The sequence below is a fragment of the Schistocerca gregaria genome, chromosome 2 (genome assembly GCF_023897955.1).
Source record: "Schistocerca gregaria isolate iqSchGreg1 chromosome 2, iqSchGreg1.2, whole genome shotgun sequence".
Taxonomy (NCBI): Eukaryota; Metazoa; Arthropoda; class Insecta; order Orthoptera; family Acrididae; genus Schistocerca; species Schistocerca gregaria.
Genome location: NC_064921.1, coordinates 814,216,760 through 814,234,886, shown reverse-complemented (window position 1 = coordinate 814,234,886; position 18,127 = coordinate 814,216,760). Strand labels below are relative to the sequence as shown.

General features: G+C 44.1%; 2 protein-coding genes across 2 annotated transcripts; one reads left to right on the top strand and one right to left on the bottom strand.

The window, feature by feature from the left end:
- The first annotated feature begins 601 nt into the window (after positions 1-601).
- Positions 602-4,861, top strand: LOC126335130 (uncharacterized). Its single transcript, XM_049998090.1, has 2 exons — positions 602-783; positions 4,330-4,861. The coding sequence occupies exons 1-2, from the start codon at positions 735-737 to the stop codon at positions 4,785-4,787; spliced, it is 507 nt and encodes a 168-aa protein (XP_049854047.1). The 5' UTR covers positions 602-734; the 3' UTR covers positions 4,788-4,861.
- A 6,103-nt stretch (positions 4,862-10,964) lies between these two features.
- Positions 10,965-17,808, bottom strand: LOC126335129 (uncharacterized). The gene is made up of 2 exons (XM_049998089.1): positions 17,717-17,808; positions 10,965-11,840 (listed from the first exon to the last, which is right to left on the bottom strand). The coding sequence occupies exons 1-2, from the start codon at positions 17,769-17,771 to the stop codon at positions 11,380-11,382; spliced, it is 516 nt and encodes a 171-aa protein (XP_049854046.1). The 5' UTR covers positions 17,772-17,808; the 3' UTR covers positions 10,965-11,379.
- Between the last annotated feature and the right edge of the window lie 319 nt (positions 17,809-18,127).

The following is an 18,127-nucleotide window of genomic DNA, read 5'->3' as shown; positions in this document are numbered from 1 at the left end:
AGCCGCACAGTCCATGACTGCAGCGCCTTTGAGTAGTGAGTGGTACAGAACCTTTGATTAGATAGAATAATTGTTACTTATAAAGTGTCTCTCTCTTTGGGAGCGAGTGTTGGCGGCCCGAAATGGACGAGACTGGGATGCGTCAGTATGTTACAAATGAACGTGTGGTAACTAGGGTGATGATTTGACTGGAGATCACAATATAAGACGTCTAAAACTGGTCTTTGATAAATGTGTGGAATTTTGCTCGTTGTTGGAAAGGGCTGTTTTACAGCGGGGTTAGGAAGAGGTCGCACAGGTGCCACATGTAGGAGAGGAGACAGTGTGACCGGTAGTGACTGAGCGAGGAAAATGTGGCCACGAGCGGCGAACCAGAATAAGATAAGATATGCAGTTGCTGTTGCCAGATGAAGACAGCGTTGCAGAGTCGCGCTCAACGGTATTTCGAAACCTACAGTACTTCAATCGCGTCGCAGCAAATGGGTACAAAAAACGTGTTTTTCCCAGTGACGCCGAAACCTATAGTACTTCAATCGCGTCGCAGCAAGTGGGTACAAAAAACGTGGTTTTCCCAGTGACGCGTAGTTGATGGAGGTTTCCCACCTGGAAACTCGTGTAATTGATATCAACAACGTTGATAAGACTGCTGTTGTCGGGTATATAACCCAGGAGCACAGTTGTGGAAGTCACTGGATTCCTTCCTAGAGTTCTGCAGACCGACACAGAAGACCACCATGCTGAGACAAACTGTCACACTGATGTTCCTGGCAGTCATAGCCAGCGGTAAGTGCGCCACTCTCTCAATACTGTATCAGCAATTACACAAGTCTGTTGTCATCCTTCATGTGAAAAGTTAGCAACTTAACTATTGCATGGCCGAGCAAAAACAAACTTATTATTATATTTTCGAATCAAGCCACGAAAATTGCACAACACAGTAGTCTCTAACGTAGGAGATCTTTCCTTGAGAGAAATTTCGGCATTATGTCAGCGTACTACTTTCCGTTTGATTATAAGCTTTCATTGGCTTCTGCTAATATAGGGCACACAGACATCTTCATTTATTGTTACACATCGTCCTTGATAGCGTCCCAGTGCAGCCACTGATTGAATTTTGGAACAGTGAGTTGCTCATGAGTATACAGGGTGTCTCTAAAGACACTATCAATTTCATTGAAGGAGTATAGCTATTTAAAAATTAATTTTATTGTGAAGTTTTACACATATTCTGCTGCCCTTCTACATGACAACCATCCGCGTGAAAACATATACTCTACCTTTCAGTAGGGAACGAAACGTAGACCTTAACATTTCACCCGTAATGTGACTTGCTGCTTCTCTGACACTGACCTTCGGTGTTTCATGTTCCAAATCCGATACCGCATGTGGTTCTCCATATGCACATATTCGACTGTTGTTTTTGTGCATTTTCCCACAAACGCTGGATGCGGCTTCATCGGAGAATAAAATATTGACGATTAATTGTTCGTTCTCTACAGATTCCAGGAGGTCATAAGACATTGCCTGACGACAGGCGAAATCCTCGTTCCCAAGATGGTAGAAAAACCTGAATAAGAAAGTTTTCGTTGACTGAAACGTATGATTTTCTACACTGTGCTGTACTAGACATTCAGCTCTTATTGAGGCGTCGAGTTTATGCCTTCGGTCTCTTATCATTGGCAATTTGAACCTGCTGCACTGTTTCTACCGATACGCGTGGTCGTCCATGACGTGCCTCACCACACACACTGCCAGTACGCTTAAATTTGTTCACAAGCAGACGAACAGACGGATGTGTGCCGTTGATAGGGCTCGTTTGTGCAATTTACTGGTAAATTTCGCTTTGGCTCTTCATATGACAATTCACGTACTCGTGAACAAACAATTGCAACCTCTTCTTCCGTGCAAAACGGTTTGCACGAAGGTACTGGTATCTGCTGGGAAAAGAAAAACAAATAAACGTTTCCAAGGAAATGGTTAGTGACATTAGACACAGACACACACACTTGGTTACCAGTATCTGAAGAAACAGGTAAAAAACATTGCGTTTTCATGGAAATGAATGGCGACTTTATAGACACCCTGTAGATCACTGACCAAAGCATTCCGACAGCACCTGGAGGGTGATGCGACAGCACATTCACCAGTTGGACGAACACTTACGCGTTTTTCGAACGAAAATACCCAAAATATCCTCAACTTTCATTCACGCACTTTCTCACGTCAGGTAATGCTGTCTCTATTTGTTGATGAAGACCTGGTCTGGGTAATCATTCTTAAATGTTGCACAGTATTGAAGTGAGTGTTCGCCAGAATTGTAGCATACCTATCCACTGCAAGAATCATTATTCATAAATTATTGACTACTGATTTTCTCAGCTGAGGTGAATACCTTATTAATCTAGGACGAATTGTAAGGTGGAATATCACCTCATATAGTTTACATGCTGTTAAATGTAATTGAGTATCATGTGTTTCCCATTCTGTGCAAAACTGTGACTGAAACAGTGTCTATGGCACCTGAGTTGCTCTCAGGAATTAGATTCACTTAATTAACGGTAGCGCTGACGCTACTGTTGCACCTATCTGTGACTCCATAAATCATCACTATAGTTGTCGATTAATGTATCAAGACGACTGTGCAAAGTGAAAATATTCCTAGCCTACGTCATTCATAAAGTAAAACAGACATAGCTTCTCGATAGGTTATAAGCTCCAGTCAGTAATTCCGACTTAATACCTAAGAATGAAGTATCTAATTATCGTGTGGCGAAAAAGAATATGCCTTCCTGCAAGATATGGCCAATTTCTTGATACAATAAAGTATGTAAGTAGGATGTTTAGGTTCTTAAATTGGTAACGCCACGTAGCGCTCTGTATGAAAATCACTGGCTGTGCTGTGGGCAGTCTGTGGCTGTTTGGCATTGTTGTAATATTCGCTATTGTAGTGTTGGGCTGTTGTCGTAGCGTTGCGCAGTTGGAGGTGAGCCGCCAGCAGTGGTGGATGTGGGGAGAGAAATGGCGGTGTTTTGAAATTTGTAAGACTGGATGTCATGAACTGCTATATATGTTATGACTTTTGATGATATTAAGGTAAATACATTGTTTGTTCTCTATTAAAATCTTTCATTTGCTAACTATGGCTATCAGTAGTTAGTGCCTTCCGTAGTTTATTTAGCTGGCAGTAGTGACGCACGCTGTATTGCAGTAGTTCGAATAACCAAGATTTCTGTGAGGTAAGCGATTTGTGAAACGTATAGGTTAATGTTAGTCAGGGACATTTTTTTTGTAGGGATTTTTGAAAGTCAGATTGCGTTGCGCTAAAAATACTGTGTGTCTGTTTAAGCACAGTCTTGTATAATTTTTCTAAGGGGACGTTTCATAAGTATTACTAAGCCAGAGGCCGCATCCAGAATAACTGTGTCATGCAGACGTGAGTACCTCTGATATTTATCAAATATAAATGACAAAGCGTAACAAACGTCCAACGAGGAATTGCCCACTTCATGATGGGTGTTTTCGCGGAAGAATTACAAGTGCAGGGTAATAGGTTCCCCTGGGACATGCTATTAGACAGATTCGAGCTATATCTACAAATTTTAGTCGAGAAGGTCACTGTCTTGCTTCACACTGAAAGAGAGAACACAAAAATAAATGCGAATCATTAGTGTTTCAAGAAGGAATGGATGGAAAACCGTTTCGTTTTCCTCCATGTAGTTGTCAAGATTAGTTGGTAACTGACTAAAATAAAGAGAGCTCCAAAGTTAAAGTACAGAAACATATTTAGAAACAAATAATTATAGTTTTTGTTCTTTTTAAGTGGAAGCTAGCCATATAGAACCAGTACACAGCACTCATTTTACATGTTGTCGCCTGCCGGAGTGGCTGAGCGGTTCTAGGCGCTACAGTCTGGAGCCGCGCGACCGCCACGGTCGCTGGTTCGAATCCTGCCTCGGGCATGGATGTGTGTGATGTCCTTAGGCTAGTTAGGTTTAAGTAGTTAAGTTCTAGGGGACTGATGACCTCAGCAGTTAAGTCCCATAGTGCTCAGAGCCATTTGAACCATTTACATGTTGCCTCTGGGGGTGGGATAAACATTCCTCAATGAGGTGGTATACCTTTCTGCGCATCTTACAAAACCTAGACGAAAATTGTGATTTTACAAGTTGATCTATCACTACCCTAGTTTTATATTACTTACTACAGTGACAAAAAGGGTAGTCCATATTGTGGATACGAAGAACATCTATGTGGTAGCGTTGTTAAACAATACAAAAATTGTGTGCTGCTTGTAATCAAACACATCACGTTTTTGCCGTGCTATTGCAGCGTCGTACCCGAAGATAACGGTGGTGTTCCAAGACCCTTTGGACTACCAGGCGGAGTCCAAGTGCTGCATGGGCGCCTTCGACACTCCACACCGCTACGATGGCGAATACCAGGTTACCGCCCTGTACCTCACCAGCCACGTGCGTAACTACGTGACGCTGGAGATAGGCCCAGAGGTGCAGGACATCAGGATCAAGATGAGCGAGTGGCTCTTGGGTGGCGACGGATGGACCGTCGTGGGCACTGGAAACTACTCGCAACTCGCTGACCCCGTCCAGCTGCTGAGGGTCCCCATCAGCTACAAGACGACACCAAACGCAACCTATCTGTTCGAGATCATATACTACGGGAGTTACACTTACCCTGTGTACTGGTACATGGATGTGTCTGCGGGCCCTTACAATACAACATACAATTACAATCCTTTTATAATCGGTATTGAGTACGAGTATTTGTAAGACTAATTATGTGCATGTATCCGTTGTAGTTTTCCATACGGCACACCCAATAAATCATTCTCTCATGTTATTTATTCACTGCAAGTCTTTCCTGAAAGTAACACCTTGCCTCTAATTAACGGACATACTATCCTTTAAATTTATTGGACTATTAAGGGATGATGGAATCCTAAACTATTTTTTAGATAAAAAACTAGTTTTACTTAAAAAATTGATTTTCCTGAAAGACTATTGTCTTAATTTGAGTAAAAGCTGATTTTCAGTCGTCACCAAATACTGCGGTTTTCTTCCTGAACTTTTCATTCCACATACTCAGCAGTCTTAGAGTTCATTCTGAGATTCTTGTCAAGATGCCTGCTATCTCATGAAATCTGAATGAATCTGTCAATGTTGAACTGTTAAGCTAACACTATCATTGACATTTTCAGTCATGTTAACAGTCTATGGAAAATTGAAACCCGATTACAAACTTTTCAGAGCATCTGAAGACGCACTGTGCACACGTAATGGAGTACACCATACTCCTGACTACCTGCTGTTAGCCTGGAAGTGGCACTCTCGGGAAGCAAATATAAGTGGAAAAGGAGGAAGGGGGGGGGGGTCTATCAATGACTCAGACTTAGAACATAAATTCACTACAGACTTTATCGCTTTTGTTACTCAGTGAGGTTCTCGGTTCTGTCACAAACGTATGTTTACGACAGTAACTTCATATGCACTTAGATGTATGTTAGAAGACTAACAAATCTGTAATAAAAACTCAGACCTCCTTTGACACCGTAACTGAATTGAATAATATAATGAAAATGAACATATCTGATACGCCCTGCTTAAGTCCGCAGGGCGGAACAGGTAGTTGGAATTGTGGAAAGGGGCCAAAAGGGGGCTGCCAGTTACACTCAAACACATATAACTTTATTTAGTTGTCCGAACAATACATAAAAAATTTTGAACTCAGTTATTGGCTGAATAGGCCACACTATTTTTGCCTTAAAGGCAAAACCACATAAATTTAAAAACGGCTGAAAGCCATTAACTTAAAATTCAAACTGAAAACAGAATATTTAGAAGGCAGAAGTCCTCAGGTAAGTAAGTTCTATAACTTGGCTGAAGGCCCAACAAATCTAACACTTGAAAAGCAGTCAAGTTTAATTTAAAGACGGCTGAAGGCAAATGATTTAAGACAGCAGGTAAAATTAATTAAAAAACACAAGGCAGAAGGCTTTATCTTTAATTAGTCTGATACTTGAAAGACAAGAACTTTATTTTAAACACGGTTGAAGGCCGATTACTTCAACCAACTATAATAATTTTTAGTAGTCAGAATGCCCAAAGTTTTATTCTATAACAATATTTTAAACAGGCTGATGGCCCAAACAATCTAAGATTTAACAAGTAAGGAATTTAAATTTTAAAGCAGCTGAAGGCCCAGTATTGCAAAACACAATAAATTTTCAAAAGGCAGAAGGCCCAAAGCTTTATCCAAAAAGTATTTAAAATGAGGCTGAAAGCCCAAACAGTGCAAGGCTTGACAAGTAAGGAACTTTCAATTTTAAAGTGGCTGAAGGCCCATTATTTAAAACCCAACTAAAAGCATATAGATTCAAACCATCGGCTATAAGCCATTAAAACACACAATCAAACACCAACAAGAAAAGGCAGTACAACCAACGGCGCTCAGAAGTTTCCGGGTGTCGGTCTGCACTTGAAATATTAATGTACTCTAAGGTGAGACAGGTTGTCAGCCCAACTATATCCGATCCGCCGGCAACCTATCCATGAGACAGTCAATGGCTAATAGCCACAAGGCAGAAAATTCCGCTGGTGCGCTTGGACTTCAAACAACCAAAATACAGTTAAACTCCACCGGATGGTGGCCAAACATTCGCCAACTCGAACACTCACTGTTGCTCACGGGAATACCCCCAACAGCCACCCATGAAAACCAGGGGCATAATGTGAAGAGTCTGGCTTCGGTAATTAAATGACCACTCAATTTTTATGTCCTGGGTGGGTGAGCCACGAACCCCGTAGCAATCAGAACAGCTCCCACACACTCCGACACTGCGCAGAGACCGCCAGCGGGCCCAGCCCACTGCGCTGTGCAGAGATTTCCTGGCTGATCCACACCAACCGACCAACTGCCGCACAACAGCTAGCCGGAATCTATTACCACCAGACCAAAGATAGTGCAAGGTGCGAATATCGATACTCACCAATGCTGCCACACGTAGAGTGAGGAAGAACCATGGCATAACCGCAATAACCGTGGGAAACCAAACGCAGAGTAACAGCCAAGGTTTAAACCAACGCATAAGCCGGGGACAGCACGGCTCAATATCCATATTCCAATGTTCAGTTTTACTTGTGAGTATCTTGAAGGCAAATATCTGTATTTGTAAATATAAATGTACTATTTAAGTAAATTACCAAGTTTGGCATACTCCAATTTTTTATTTGGATAGCCGGCCGTTGGTTGTCGAGCGGTCCTAGGCGCTTCAGTCTGGAACCGCGCGACCGCTAAGGTCTCAGGTTCGAATCCTGCCTCGGGCATGGATGTGTGTGACGTCCTTAGGTTACTGATGACAACAGCAGTTGAGTCCCATAATGCTCAGAGCCATTTGAATCCTTTATTGCCATTAATCGTGTGATTTTTGGCGGTGCTGGTAGCTTCACTACTTCACCGTACTTTCTTAACAAAGTTCTGTATTTACTTTGGTAGACTGTTTACTAATGTTCTTTAATTTTTTTAAATTGTGGTATTGCTATAAATTACTTGATTGCCGTTAGCGGCGTGTTTAAAAGGCTGTTTTTTTGCCGTACTGCTAGTTTCTGTAAGATGTGAATAAAACATTTGTGTGTGAAAATCTGAACTCGACAGTAAACTACCAGAAATTTGGCCCCGTCCCCCAACTTGTGGTGTGGCTTGTAGTAACCGTAACCACTGTGTGTGCCACCAGGTTCCATATTTTAAACTGACGCATTTATCCTTCTCTATCACCACGATTACTGCATATAAGTAACACGCAAACCAGACGTCTTGGCATATTGCTGAAGAATGGTGTAATAATTCTTTTGGTTCATTTTTCTGTCTGCTTTTTTCAAATCTCCGACTTTATTTCCTCTAAAAGATCCCCATACCACCACAAAACCCTCCTCCCTGCTTCACAGTTGCAATTATACAGTGAGGTTTCAAGTTTACATGGGGCAAACGGCATAAGAATTGACACAGTTTACTTCCAAATTGGATTCATCATTGAATAAGACTCTTTCCCAATCCCCTGCTGCCCAAAGTTGGTGTGTTGTAGCCCACTGAAGACTTTTCTTCCTTTTAAAAGGGCGCAACAGTGGCTTCCTGGTTGCTACATAACCCTCGAGATTGTTTTCTGCCAGGCGCCGTCTCACTGTTGACTCACTCACTGGTGTATCCCTAGTAGTGTTTAGTTCAGCAGTCCTTTCACGGACAGTTTTGAATCTGTTACGTTTACTGCTCACTACCAAATACTTTTTCTGGCGTTCTGATATTTTCCTGAGTGCTTCTCAGCGACGACGATCACCTTAGGAGCCTGTATCTCGATGCCGGTGTATAGTCTTGAACTCTTCACTACTCTACGGACGGATATCTTCAATTTCTTCGGTATTTATCGGACACTGTTGTCTTATTTGGGTAAAATAATTTTCTCGTGAATCACAGTGAATCTAGCACTGTGGGATCATTTTCAGTTACTTTGGCTGCTTGTCCTCCCTTCATAGAAACGAAACGACATCTGAACAGAACTGTAAGCAAACTACCTCTACACGGCCGTGGCGTCTACTGGCACCACGTGAGGACTGTTTGGTCCAGCTATACCAATATGTACCAGTTTGTATGTATACGTACAGTAGGTATATGTACCTTGTTTAAGTGTCATTATTAATCTTTGCTTCAGCATACGATTCTATATTCTTATCCAATTACTCACACAGAACGCTTTCACCTTGCTGCGTTGTAATATGCAACATGGTGTTTCCATACTTATGAAGGGTAGGTATAATATTCTACTCATACTTTCTCTATCCGAAGTCCCTATCAAACAGTCGCTAGAAGACCATGTTAGTACCACTCATCGGAAAAACAGCTCAATACCTTCATGGAGGATGGAGTACGAGGGCTATTCGGAAAGTAAGAAACGATAGGTCGCGAAATGAAAAAAAAGTGAAAATCAAAACTGTTTTATTTGCAACAGTTAGCTACAACCTACAGCTGCGTATCTCCATAGTCGCCGATCTGACTTAAACGTTTATCATAGCGTTGTACCAACTTTCCAATACCCTTGTTATACATAGTAGGCAGCCGCCAGTGCTTTCCGCCAATTTTCTACGCTGTCCTACAGCACGTTGTCTGTTCCAAAATTTTGTCTCCATAGCCAGCGGTTCATGTGAGCCGAGATGAAACTCAGAGGGAGACCACTAAGGGCTGTATTGTGGGTAATAAAACATTTATATCTGAAAACGATGCAGGAGCGTCTTCATTGCCCCTGCAGAATGCGGCTGAGAATTGTCTTCAAGGAGAGAACGCACGGCAGTTATGTAATGTTGGGTGCATACCTTCAGGCGAAATTTCTCACCAGGCCCTCATACTTGGCGGAAGACACTATTGTTTCAGGTATCTTTATGTGCTCCCTGTGTGCTCAAAACAATAAAGAACGACGTAACGCGATCGACAGGCGTACTAGAGACGCCGACCAACACATCTGTGGAAAACTTCATTGGATTTTCACTGTGGTTTCCATTTCGCGACCGATCGTTCCTTACTTTCCGAATAACGATCGTATAACATTCCACGCCATACCTTCCTTATTCGAAGTCCATACCAAACAGTTGCCAGGAGACTCTCAACGAAAATAACACGTGTTCTTGCTTTCGTTTCGTTTCATGGCTGCATAGATGCAGCTCTCTACTCTAGGCTGTCCTATGCTGTTCTCGTCATCTCTAAACTATTACTGTAATTCACACATCAATTAAAACGTACTCCTTCAATAACTTTTACTCTTCACAGTTGCCTCCACTATCAAACTGGTAATTACGTCGTGCTTTAGGGTATATGTTCTTTCAGCCTATTCCTACTTCTAGACAAGTTGTGACATAAATTACTGTCCTTCCTAAATTCATTATTTCTATTCCTAAATTCGTTAGTTATCCGAACTAATCTCACCTTCATCGCACTTCTGTGGCACCACATTCCAAAAACATATAGTCCCTAATTGTCTGAACCGTTTACACATCCACATTTCACTTGCATACAAGATTGCACTCCAGACAAATACGAGGGCTGTTTGATGCTGTCGGGTGTGAAATGGAAATCACGCTGAAAACACGATGACGTTTTGCATAAACGTGTTGGACAGTGTCTCTAGTATTCCCGTCGATCACGTCACGTCATTCTTTTCAATTCTGAGCGCACAGAGAGCATGTAAGGATCCCTAGATAAATGGTGTCTCCCACGAAGTTTGAGGCCCTGGTGAGAGATTTAGCCTGATGTCATGCAGCCAACTTAACGTAGCTGTCATGCGTTTCCTTCCTCATGTCAGTTCTTAGCCACACTCCACAGGGGCAATGAAGATGCGTTTTCGATGGGAAGTATTTGATCAGCCACAGTCGATCCAGCAGTTGGCCACCTGGCGTTTCGTCTCTGCTCACATCAAACGCTGGCTACCAAGACAACATTCCGTCAAACACAATGAGCTGTAAACTAGCGTAGAAAATTGACGGAAAGCACAGGTGGGTGCCTTCTTTGACGAGGATACTAGAAAATCGGTACAACGCTGAGATAAATGTCTACGTCGGAGCGGCGACTATGCAGAGAAGTAGCTGTTACAAATAAAACATTTTTGATTTTCACAATGGTTTCCATTTCGCGAACGCTCAGAGCGCTCATAGCTACAGATGTATAACATCATTGTTTTACCATCCCAACATTCATTTACTATATTCCCTTTACTTATAAACAAAATCCGATAGAGCGGTAACTTGGCCACTGTTATAGTCTGCCGCCGATAGGAGAAATGTTAATGATAAATGAACAAACAACGATACATTTGAAACAGTACAAATTAGGTTTTATAACCTCAAGGATAAATTATATATCTTGTGTACCACTCCTGTGTTTGCATTGGAGTAGTATAGTTGTTTCTCTGAATGCATAGTTTTTTGTTCTAAGTACCTTGTGCTAAATTATTCTTTTACTAGTCGGTTGGCAGTCTCTAATTTACCCCTTAACATTACACAATGAATGTAGACACTGAGAAATTTATAGTAAGTACATAGTGTAGTGACGATCTTTTAATACGACTTCTTTGTGCTGTATGTGCTAATATTTCGTCAAATACCCATGTAAAAGCTAACTCTTAATCGTAACAAAGAAAGGGAATAGTACCATTATTAGACATAATGCATGACAAATATGTATGAAACGAATACAGATTAAAATTTGTTTGTAACACAATTTATTTTTATGTATTATTCTATGAAATCATTCAGATCTGCACAGTTGTGATAGGCACATAGTTCTCAGCGACGACAGAAAGAAAACGTTTCACGTGTGGGTCATCTCTCACACAGGCACACCGAGGTACTCGTAATCCATACCCAGAATGAAGTAGTTGAATGAGGTGTTGTAGGGAGCGACGGCGATATTGTAAGGCGAATACAACGGGTAGCTGAGAGGCCCGCCGTACCAGATCTCGAATATGAACCCGGACTGCGTGTTGGTGGTGTAGTCCACGGGTATCCTCAGGAGCTGGAGGGGTTCCGCGACTTCTGTGTAGTTGTAGGCGGAGACCACGTGCCACACGCCATCGGAAATCTGCTGGCTCATGGTGATGTGGATGTCTTGCTGCATAGTGCCCACCGTGTTGTTCTCCAAGTTGCGCAGGTGGGAGCTGAGGTAAAGAGCAGTCACCCTGTACACGTCCTTGTAGGTGTGCGGCGTGTTGAAGATGCCTACGCAGCACTGCGCCTCGCCCACATAGTTCTGAGTATCCCGAAACAGCATCGACACCTTGGGGTAAGCGGCTGCAAACACACACACATGCTCACAATATGGCATTACTAACGCTAACTATACGCTGTTTGACAGTTCCTAAGAAACAGAGACTTTGTTGGACAGGAATAATCACAGGCTATGATGGACTATATGAAACACAATACATACGTAACAGAGGTGGAGTAGTACGAGGGCTATACACAAAGTACATTAGGTTTTGGAATTAAAAATAAATAAGGTATTGGAATTTTTTTTTATTATGTACAGATGAAAGTCACACTTAAATACTACTTTCCTACATAGTTGCCATTTAAATTAAGGCACTTATCGTAGCGATGGACGAGCTTCGAAATTCCTTTCTCGTAAAATTCGGCCGCCTGCGCCTTCAACCACGTGGTTACCTCTATTGGGACAAAAAAGGTGTGATTTTTGTGGATTACCTGCAAGAGGCACTACAATAAACTCTCAAAGGTATTGCCAAACTCTGCACAACCTCAGAAGAGCAATACAAAACAAGCGTAGGGGAAAGTTGGGCTCAAAGATCTTGCTGATTCACGACAACGCCCGCGTCCACACGGCAAATGCCTCTCGTGAAGTTCTCGAATCTTTTAAGTGGGAGTTGTTTCCTCATCCGCCGTACAGTCCCGACCTGGCACCGAGCTACTTCCACTTATTCCCACCAATGAAGAAGTGGTTGGCTATGCAGCGTTTTGATGACGACGCACAGCTTCAAGAAGAGGTAACCACGTGGTTGAAGGCGCAGGCGGCCAAATTTTACGACGAAGGAATTTCCAAACTCGTCCATCGCTACGATAAGTGCCTAAAATTTAAATGTCAACTATGTAGAAAAGTAGTATTTAAGTGTGGCTTTCATCTGTATATAATAAAAAATTTTCCAATACTTCATTTATTTTTAATTCCAAAACGTAATTTACTTTGTGAATAGCCCTCGTATGTAGATAACAAAAAGTGGTAGAGATTTTACCACATAGGCAATGAAGATCACAGACATAGATTCTGTGATCAAAAGTATTCGGAAACCGCCAAAAACATACGTTTTCATATTAGGTGCATTGTGCTGCCACCTATTGCCACGTACTAAGTATCAGCTATCTAAATAGTCATTAGACATCGTGAGAGAGCTGAAAAGGCGCTCTGTGGAACTCATGGACTTCGAACGTCGTCACGTGATTGGGTGTCACTTGTGTCACACGTCTATACGCGATATTTCCACACTCCTAAACATCCCTAGGTCCACTGTTTCCTATGCGATATTGAAGTGAAAACTTTACGGGACACGTGCAGCACAAATGCGTACAGGCCGACCTCGTCTGTTGACTGATCGTCGACAGTTGAAGAGGATCGTAATGTGTAATAGGCAGACATCTATCCACACCATCACATGGGAATTCCAGACTGCATCAGGATCCACTGCAAGTACTAAGACAGTTAGGCGGAAGGTGAGAAAACTTGGATTTCATGTTCGAGCGGCTGTTCATCAGCCACAAATCACGCCAGTAAATCGCAAAGGACGCCTCGCTTGGTGTAAGGAGAGTAAACATTGGACGATAGAACAGTGCAAAAACGTTGTGTGGACTAACGAATCACTATACATAATGTGGGTATGGCGAATGGCCGGTGAACGTCATCTGCCAGCGTGTGTAGTGCAAGAGTGAAATTCGGAGGCGGTGGTGTTATGGTGTGGTCGCGTTTTTCATGGAGGGGGATTGCACCCGTTGTTGTTTTGCGTGGCACTATTACAGCACAAGCCTACATTGATGTATAAAGCACCTTCTTGTTTCCCACTGTTGAAGAGCAATTCGCTGATGGCGATTGCATCTTTCAACAGGATCGAGTACCTGTTCATAATGCACGGCATGAGGCGGAGTGGTTACACGACAATAACATCTCTGTAATGGACTGACCTGAATCCTACAGAACACCTTTGGGATGTTTTTGAATGCCGACTTCGTACTAGGCCTCACCGACCGACATCGATACCTCTCCTCAGTGCAGCACTCCGTGAAGAACGGTCTGCCATCCCCCAAGACACCTTCCAGCACCTGACCTAATGTATGCCTGCGAGAATGGAAGCTGTCGTCAAGACTGAGGGTGCGCCAACACCATATTGAATTCCAGCATTACCGATGGAGGCTGCTCAAACTAGTAAGTCATTTTCAAACAGGTGTTTGGGTTGGGTTTGTTGTGGGAAGAGACCAAACTGCGTGGTCATCGGTCTCGTCGGATAAGGGAAGGACTGGGAAGGAATTCGGTCGTGCCCTTTCAGAGGAACCATCCCGGCATTTGCCTGGAGCAATTTAGGGAAATCACAGAAAACCTAAATCAGGGTGGCCAGACGCGGGATTGAACCGTCTTCCTCCCGAATGCGAGTCCAGTGCAACCATGTGTCCGGATACGTTTGATCACATAGCGTTCGTAACATTCGTATTTGACACAGGTCAGATTTGCAACATAAGGTCGATGCCTGACTCTCAGTAAGGAATATGCCCTCCTCGCGCACTAATGCACTTTTTGCACCTTCTATTCATGCTGGGTACCACATTGCTGAGGAGTCCTCGTATGGTATTGCCCCATACTGCTCTCAAGGCAGAATCCATTTCGTCTACGATTCATGTCGAGAGTGTTAATTGAGAAACACGTTTCACCAGAGCTTTCCAGGCATGCTCTTTAGGGTATAGATTTGTGGATTACGTAGACCACATCGTAAGTTCAGTATCTCCAATATCTAGTTACACCTCAGCGGTCCTGTTTGCGCGGTCTTGGTCGTCCATAAACAGAAAGTCGCGACCAACATTATCCATAATAATTTCCCTGCAATGCCACTGTGCTGTGACGATACATTGTGCAAAGATATGCAGCAGTGTTCGGTCACTGTGCTTAATGGCTGATCACATCATAACGCCTGCGCCATACCGATGATGCTCATAACCACTGTGGTGTGTGCGCGTTCCCCTCACTCCAAGCCAATTTGTGGCCAGTCACTCGTCTCAATGAAGCGAGATTCGTTGTAGAACATCACTCTACACCACCGTTGCAGACCCCAAGCAGCATATACCTAGAATACACTCCTGGAAATGGAAAAAAGAACACATTGACACCGGTGTGTCCGACCCACTATACTTGCTCCGGACACTGCGAGAGGACTGTACAAGAAATGATCACACGCACGGCACAGCGGACACACCAGGAACCGCGGTGTTGGCCGTCGAATGGCGCTAGCTGCGCAGCATTTGTGCACCGCCGCCGTCAGTGTCAGCCAGTTTGCCGTGGCATACGGAGCTCCATCGCAGTCTTTAACACTGGTAGCATGCCGCGACAGCGTGGACGTGAACCGTATGTGCAGTTGACGGACTTTGAACGAGGGCGTATAGTGGGCATGCGGGAGGCCGGGTGGACGTACCGCCGAATTGCTCAACACGTGGGGCGTGAGGTGTCCACAGTACATCGATGTTGTCGCCAGTGGTCGGCGGAAGGTGCACGTGCCCGTCGACCTGGGACCGGACCGCAGCGACGCACGGATGCACGCCAAGACCGTAGGATCCTACGCAGTGCCGTAGGGGACCGCACCGCCACTTCCCAGCAAATTAGGGACACTGTTGCTCCTGGGGTATCGGCGAGGACCATTCGCAACCGTCTCCATGAAGCTGGGCTACGGTCCCGCACACCGTTAGGCCGTCTTCCGCTCACGCCCCAACATCGTGCAGCCCGCCTCCAGTGGTGTCGCGACAGGCGTGAATGGAGGGACGAATGGAGACGTGTCGTCTTCAGCGATGAGAGTCGCTTCTGCCTTGGTGCCAATGATGGTCGTATGCGTGTTTGGCGCCGTGCAGGTGAGCGCCACAATCATGACTGCATACGACCGAGGCACACAGGGCCAACACCCGGCATCATGGTGTGGGGAGCGATCTCCTACACTGGCCGTACACCTCTGGTGATCGTCGAGGGGACACTGAATAGTGCACGGTACATCCAAACCGTCATCGAACCCATCGTTCTACCATTCCTAGACCGGCAAGGGAACTTGCTGTTCCAACAGGACAATGCACGTCCGCATGTATCCCGTGCCACCCAACGTGCTCTCGAAGGTGTAAGTGAATTACCCTGGCCAGCAAGATCTCCGGATCTGTCCCCATTGAGCATGTTTGGGACTGGATGAATCGTCGTCTCACGCGGTCTGCACGTCCAGCACGAACGCTGGTCCAACTGAGGCGCCAGGTGGAAATGGCATGGCAAGCCGTTCCACAGGACTGCATCCAGCATCTATACGATCGTCTCCATGGGAGAATAGCAGTCTGCATTGCTGCGAAAGGTGGATATACACTGTACTAGTGCCGACATCGTGCATGCTCTGTTGCCTGTGTCTATGTGCCTGTGGTTCTGTCAGTGTGATCATGTGATGTACCTGACCCCAGGAATGTGTCAATAAAGTTTCCCCTTCCTGGGACAATGAATTCACGGTGTTCTTATTTCAATTTCCAGGAGTGTATTTTTTCGAGATGAAGTGATTTAAGTGGGTTGCATTTTACATGTTTTCTAGCATACAAATAAGCCTGATTTAATCGCCGAGAAATGGTTATGGCTGAGACATGTGTCCCGGTAGCTGCTGCAAGGTTTGCAGCCATCTGCTTGGGTGTCAGACGTCTATCCATTTTCATCACTTGGGCTATGTATCGATCATCTTGCGGTGTGGTGATCCGTCTAAGGCCACCAGCATGCTTCCGCATAACATTTACACTGACATCGGCCTTTTTAATCGCGAGATCACAATTTCGGACACATTCATTAATGTGGCCACAGTAGTGACACTTTGACTGGCTTCGAGCCGTACAGCTGCTCGTCCGCGATCATAAGCACTCAAATGATGACTTGCAGACTTGTTGTCGTACCACACGGAATGTTGTACTAATTGGTTCTACAACAACCTCCGTCAAACACAGTACGGCAAGAACTGTCATGTGCATATAAAATGTTCCTGGGTAGGCTCCGCTGCAGTTAACACGTCCAAGCCTCCACATTTTCTCCTGTCATTGCTCGGTTGTTCCGTAGCAATTATCGGTTGTTCCACAGCAATTATCGGTTGTTCCGTAGCAACTATCAACCAATGTACTTTTCCTTTAAACATCTGACTACAGTTGCTCCCATCAACTGGTTTGGTCGTTAACGAAATAACCACACAAAACCAAAGTTCGAGGTTCCGATGTACAGAAGACGGTTGAATTCTTCTTGGAAGACAGCGTGACTTTCCATCACGGAGATGCGTTGTGGGTGCGAAATAAAGCCGAATGTTTCTTTATTCATACTATACACTGAGGTCTACTTCAGTATCCGGCACGTGGATGGTAGAAAGACGGTGTTTCCGCACAGTTTTACCTTTCTTCGTTCTGTGGTTGTGTTCACTGAACCAACCTGTACAAAGAGCTGTCAAACTTTTCGTAATCTCCCGACACAAAAAAAAATTGTTACCCCCAGGAGGCGTCCCACAGACACCGTGCAACAAGGGCTCTAACTGTGACCTCAGTTCACACAGGAAGACATCCTACATCAGTTATGCGATATCCACACGAAACCCCCAAATTGTGATTAGATTCCTTAGAGCCATCAAATTTGTGTAAATGTTGCACAACGCGGAGAAACTGCCACGCAATACATATGATGACCATCCAGTGTCTAAACCAGTCACCTGCATGCAATAAATACAGTTATTCGTAATGAAATACAACAGCGTAATTTGTCCCTGTAACGATCTTATTTGACGGCCGTGAATCTGCAAATCAACGTAGATAGAGGAGGAAAATAAACTAAGTGAGACAGTGGTGACATCATTTGATACACTTGCGAAGAGACTGCATCTGGAAGGAAGACAGGAACCAGGTGGTGTAGTTACCTGCACACGCTATCAACAACAGCAGAGTCACCGTCTGCTTTATCATGATGAACATCTGGATCTCTTGCCTCGACTAAGAAGGGACTGAATGTAGAGCCACGAGCTTGACAACGCTTTTTATACTACGGAGAGGCCAATCGTGACGTCAGGTATGCTAGAGTGGCCATCGATAACAATTTAGCATCTGCGGCAGAGGGTGGAGCGCGTTCACTTGTGAATAACATTTCCTACCTGCCACTGATATCAGAGTATGTCAGATACTTCTTGTTTTTTAGGAATCAAACTTCTGACAGGTTTGATGCGCTGTGACTCGAATTCGTGTCTTAATAACATTTTGCGATTGCGCGATTTCAACTTAAAATGAAACATAATAGTTAAATTAAGTCAAAGCTAGTTAAAATGTTCCTGTGT

Coding starts and splice junctions, on each gene's coding strand:
- LOC126335130 (XM_049998090.1), top strand. CDS start 735: ATGCTGAGACAAACTGTCACACTGATGTTCCTGGCAGTCATAGCCAGC. Junction 784..4,329: donor CCTGGCAGTCATAGCCAGCG/GTAAGTGCGCCA, acceptor GTGCTATTGCAG/CGTCGTACCCGAAGATAACG.
- LOC126335129 (XM_049998089.1), bottom strand. CDS start 17,771: ATGTTCATCATGATAAAGCAGACGGTGACTCTGCTGTTGTTGATAGCG. Junction 11,841..17,716: donor GTTGTTGATAGCGTGTGCAG/GTAACTACACCA, acceptor GTGTGTTTGCAG/CCGCTTACCCCAAGGTGTCG.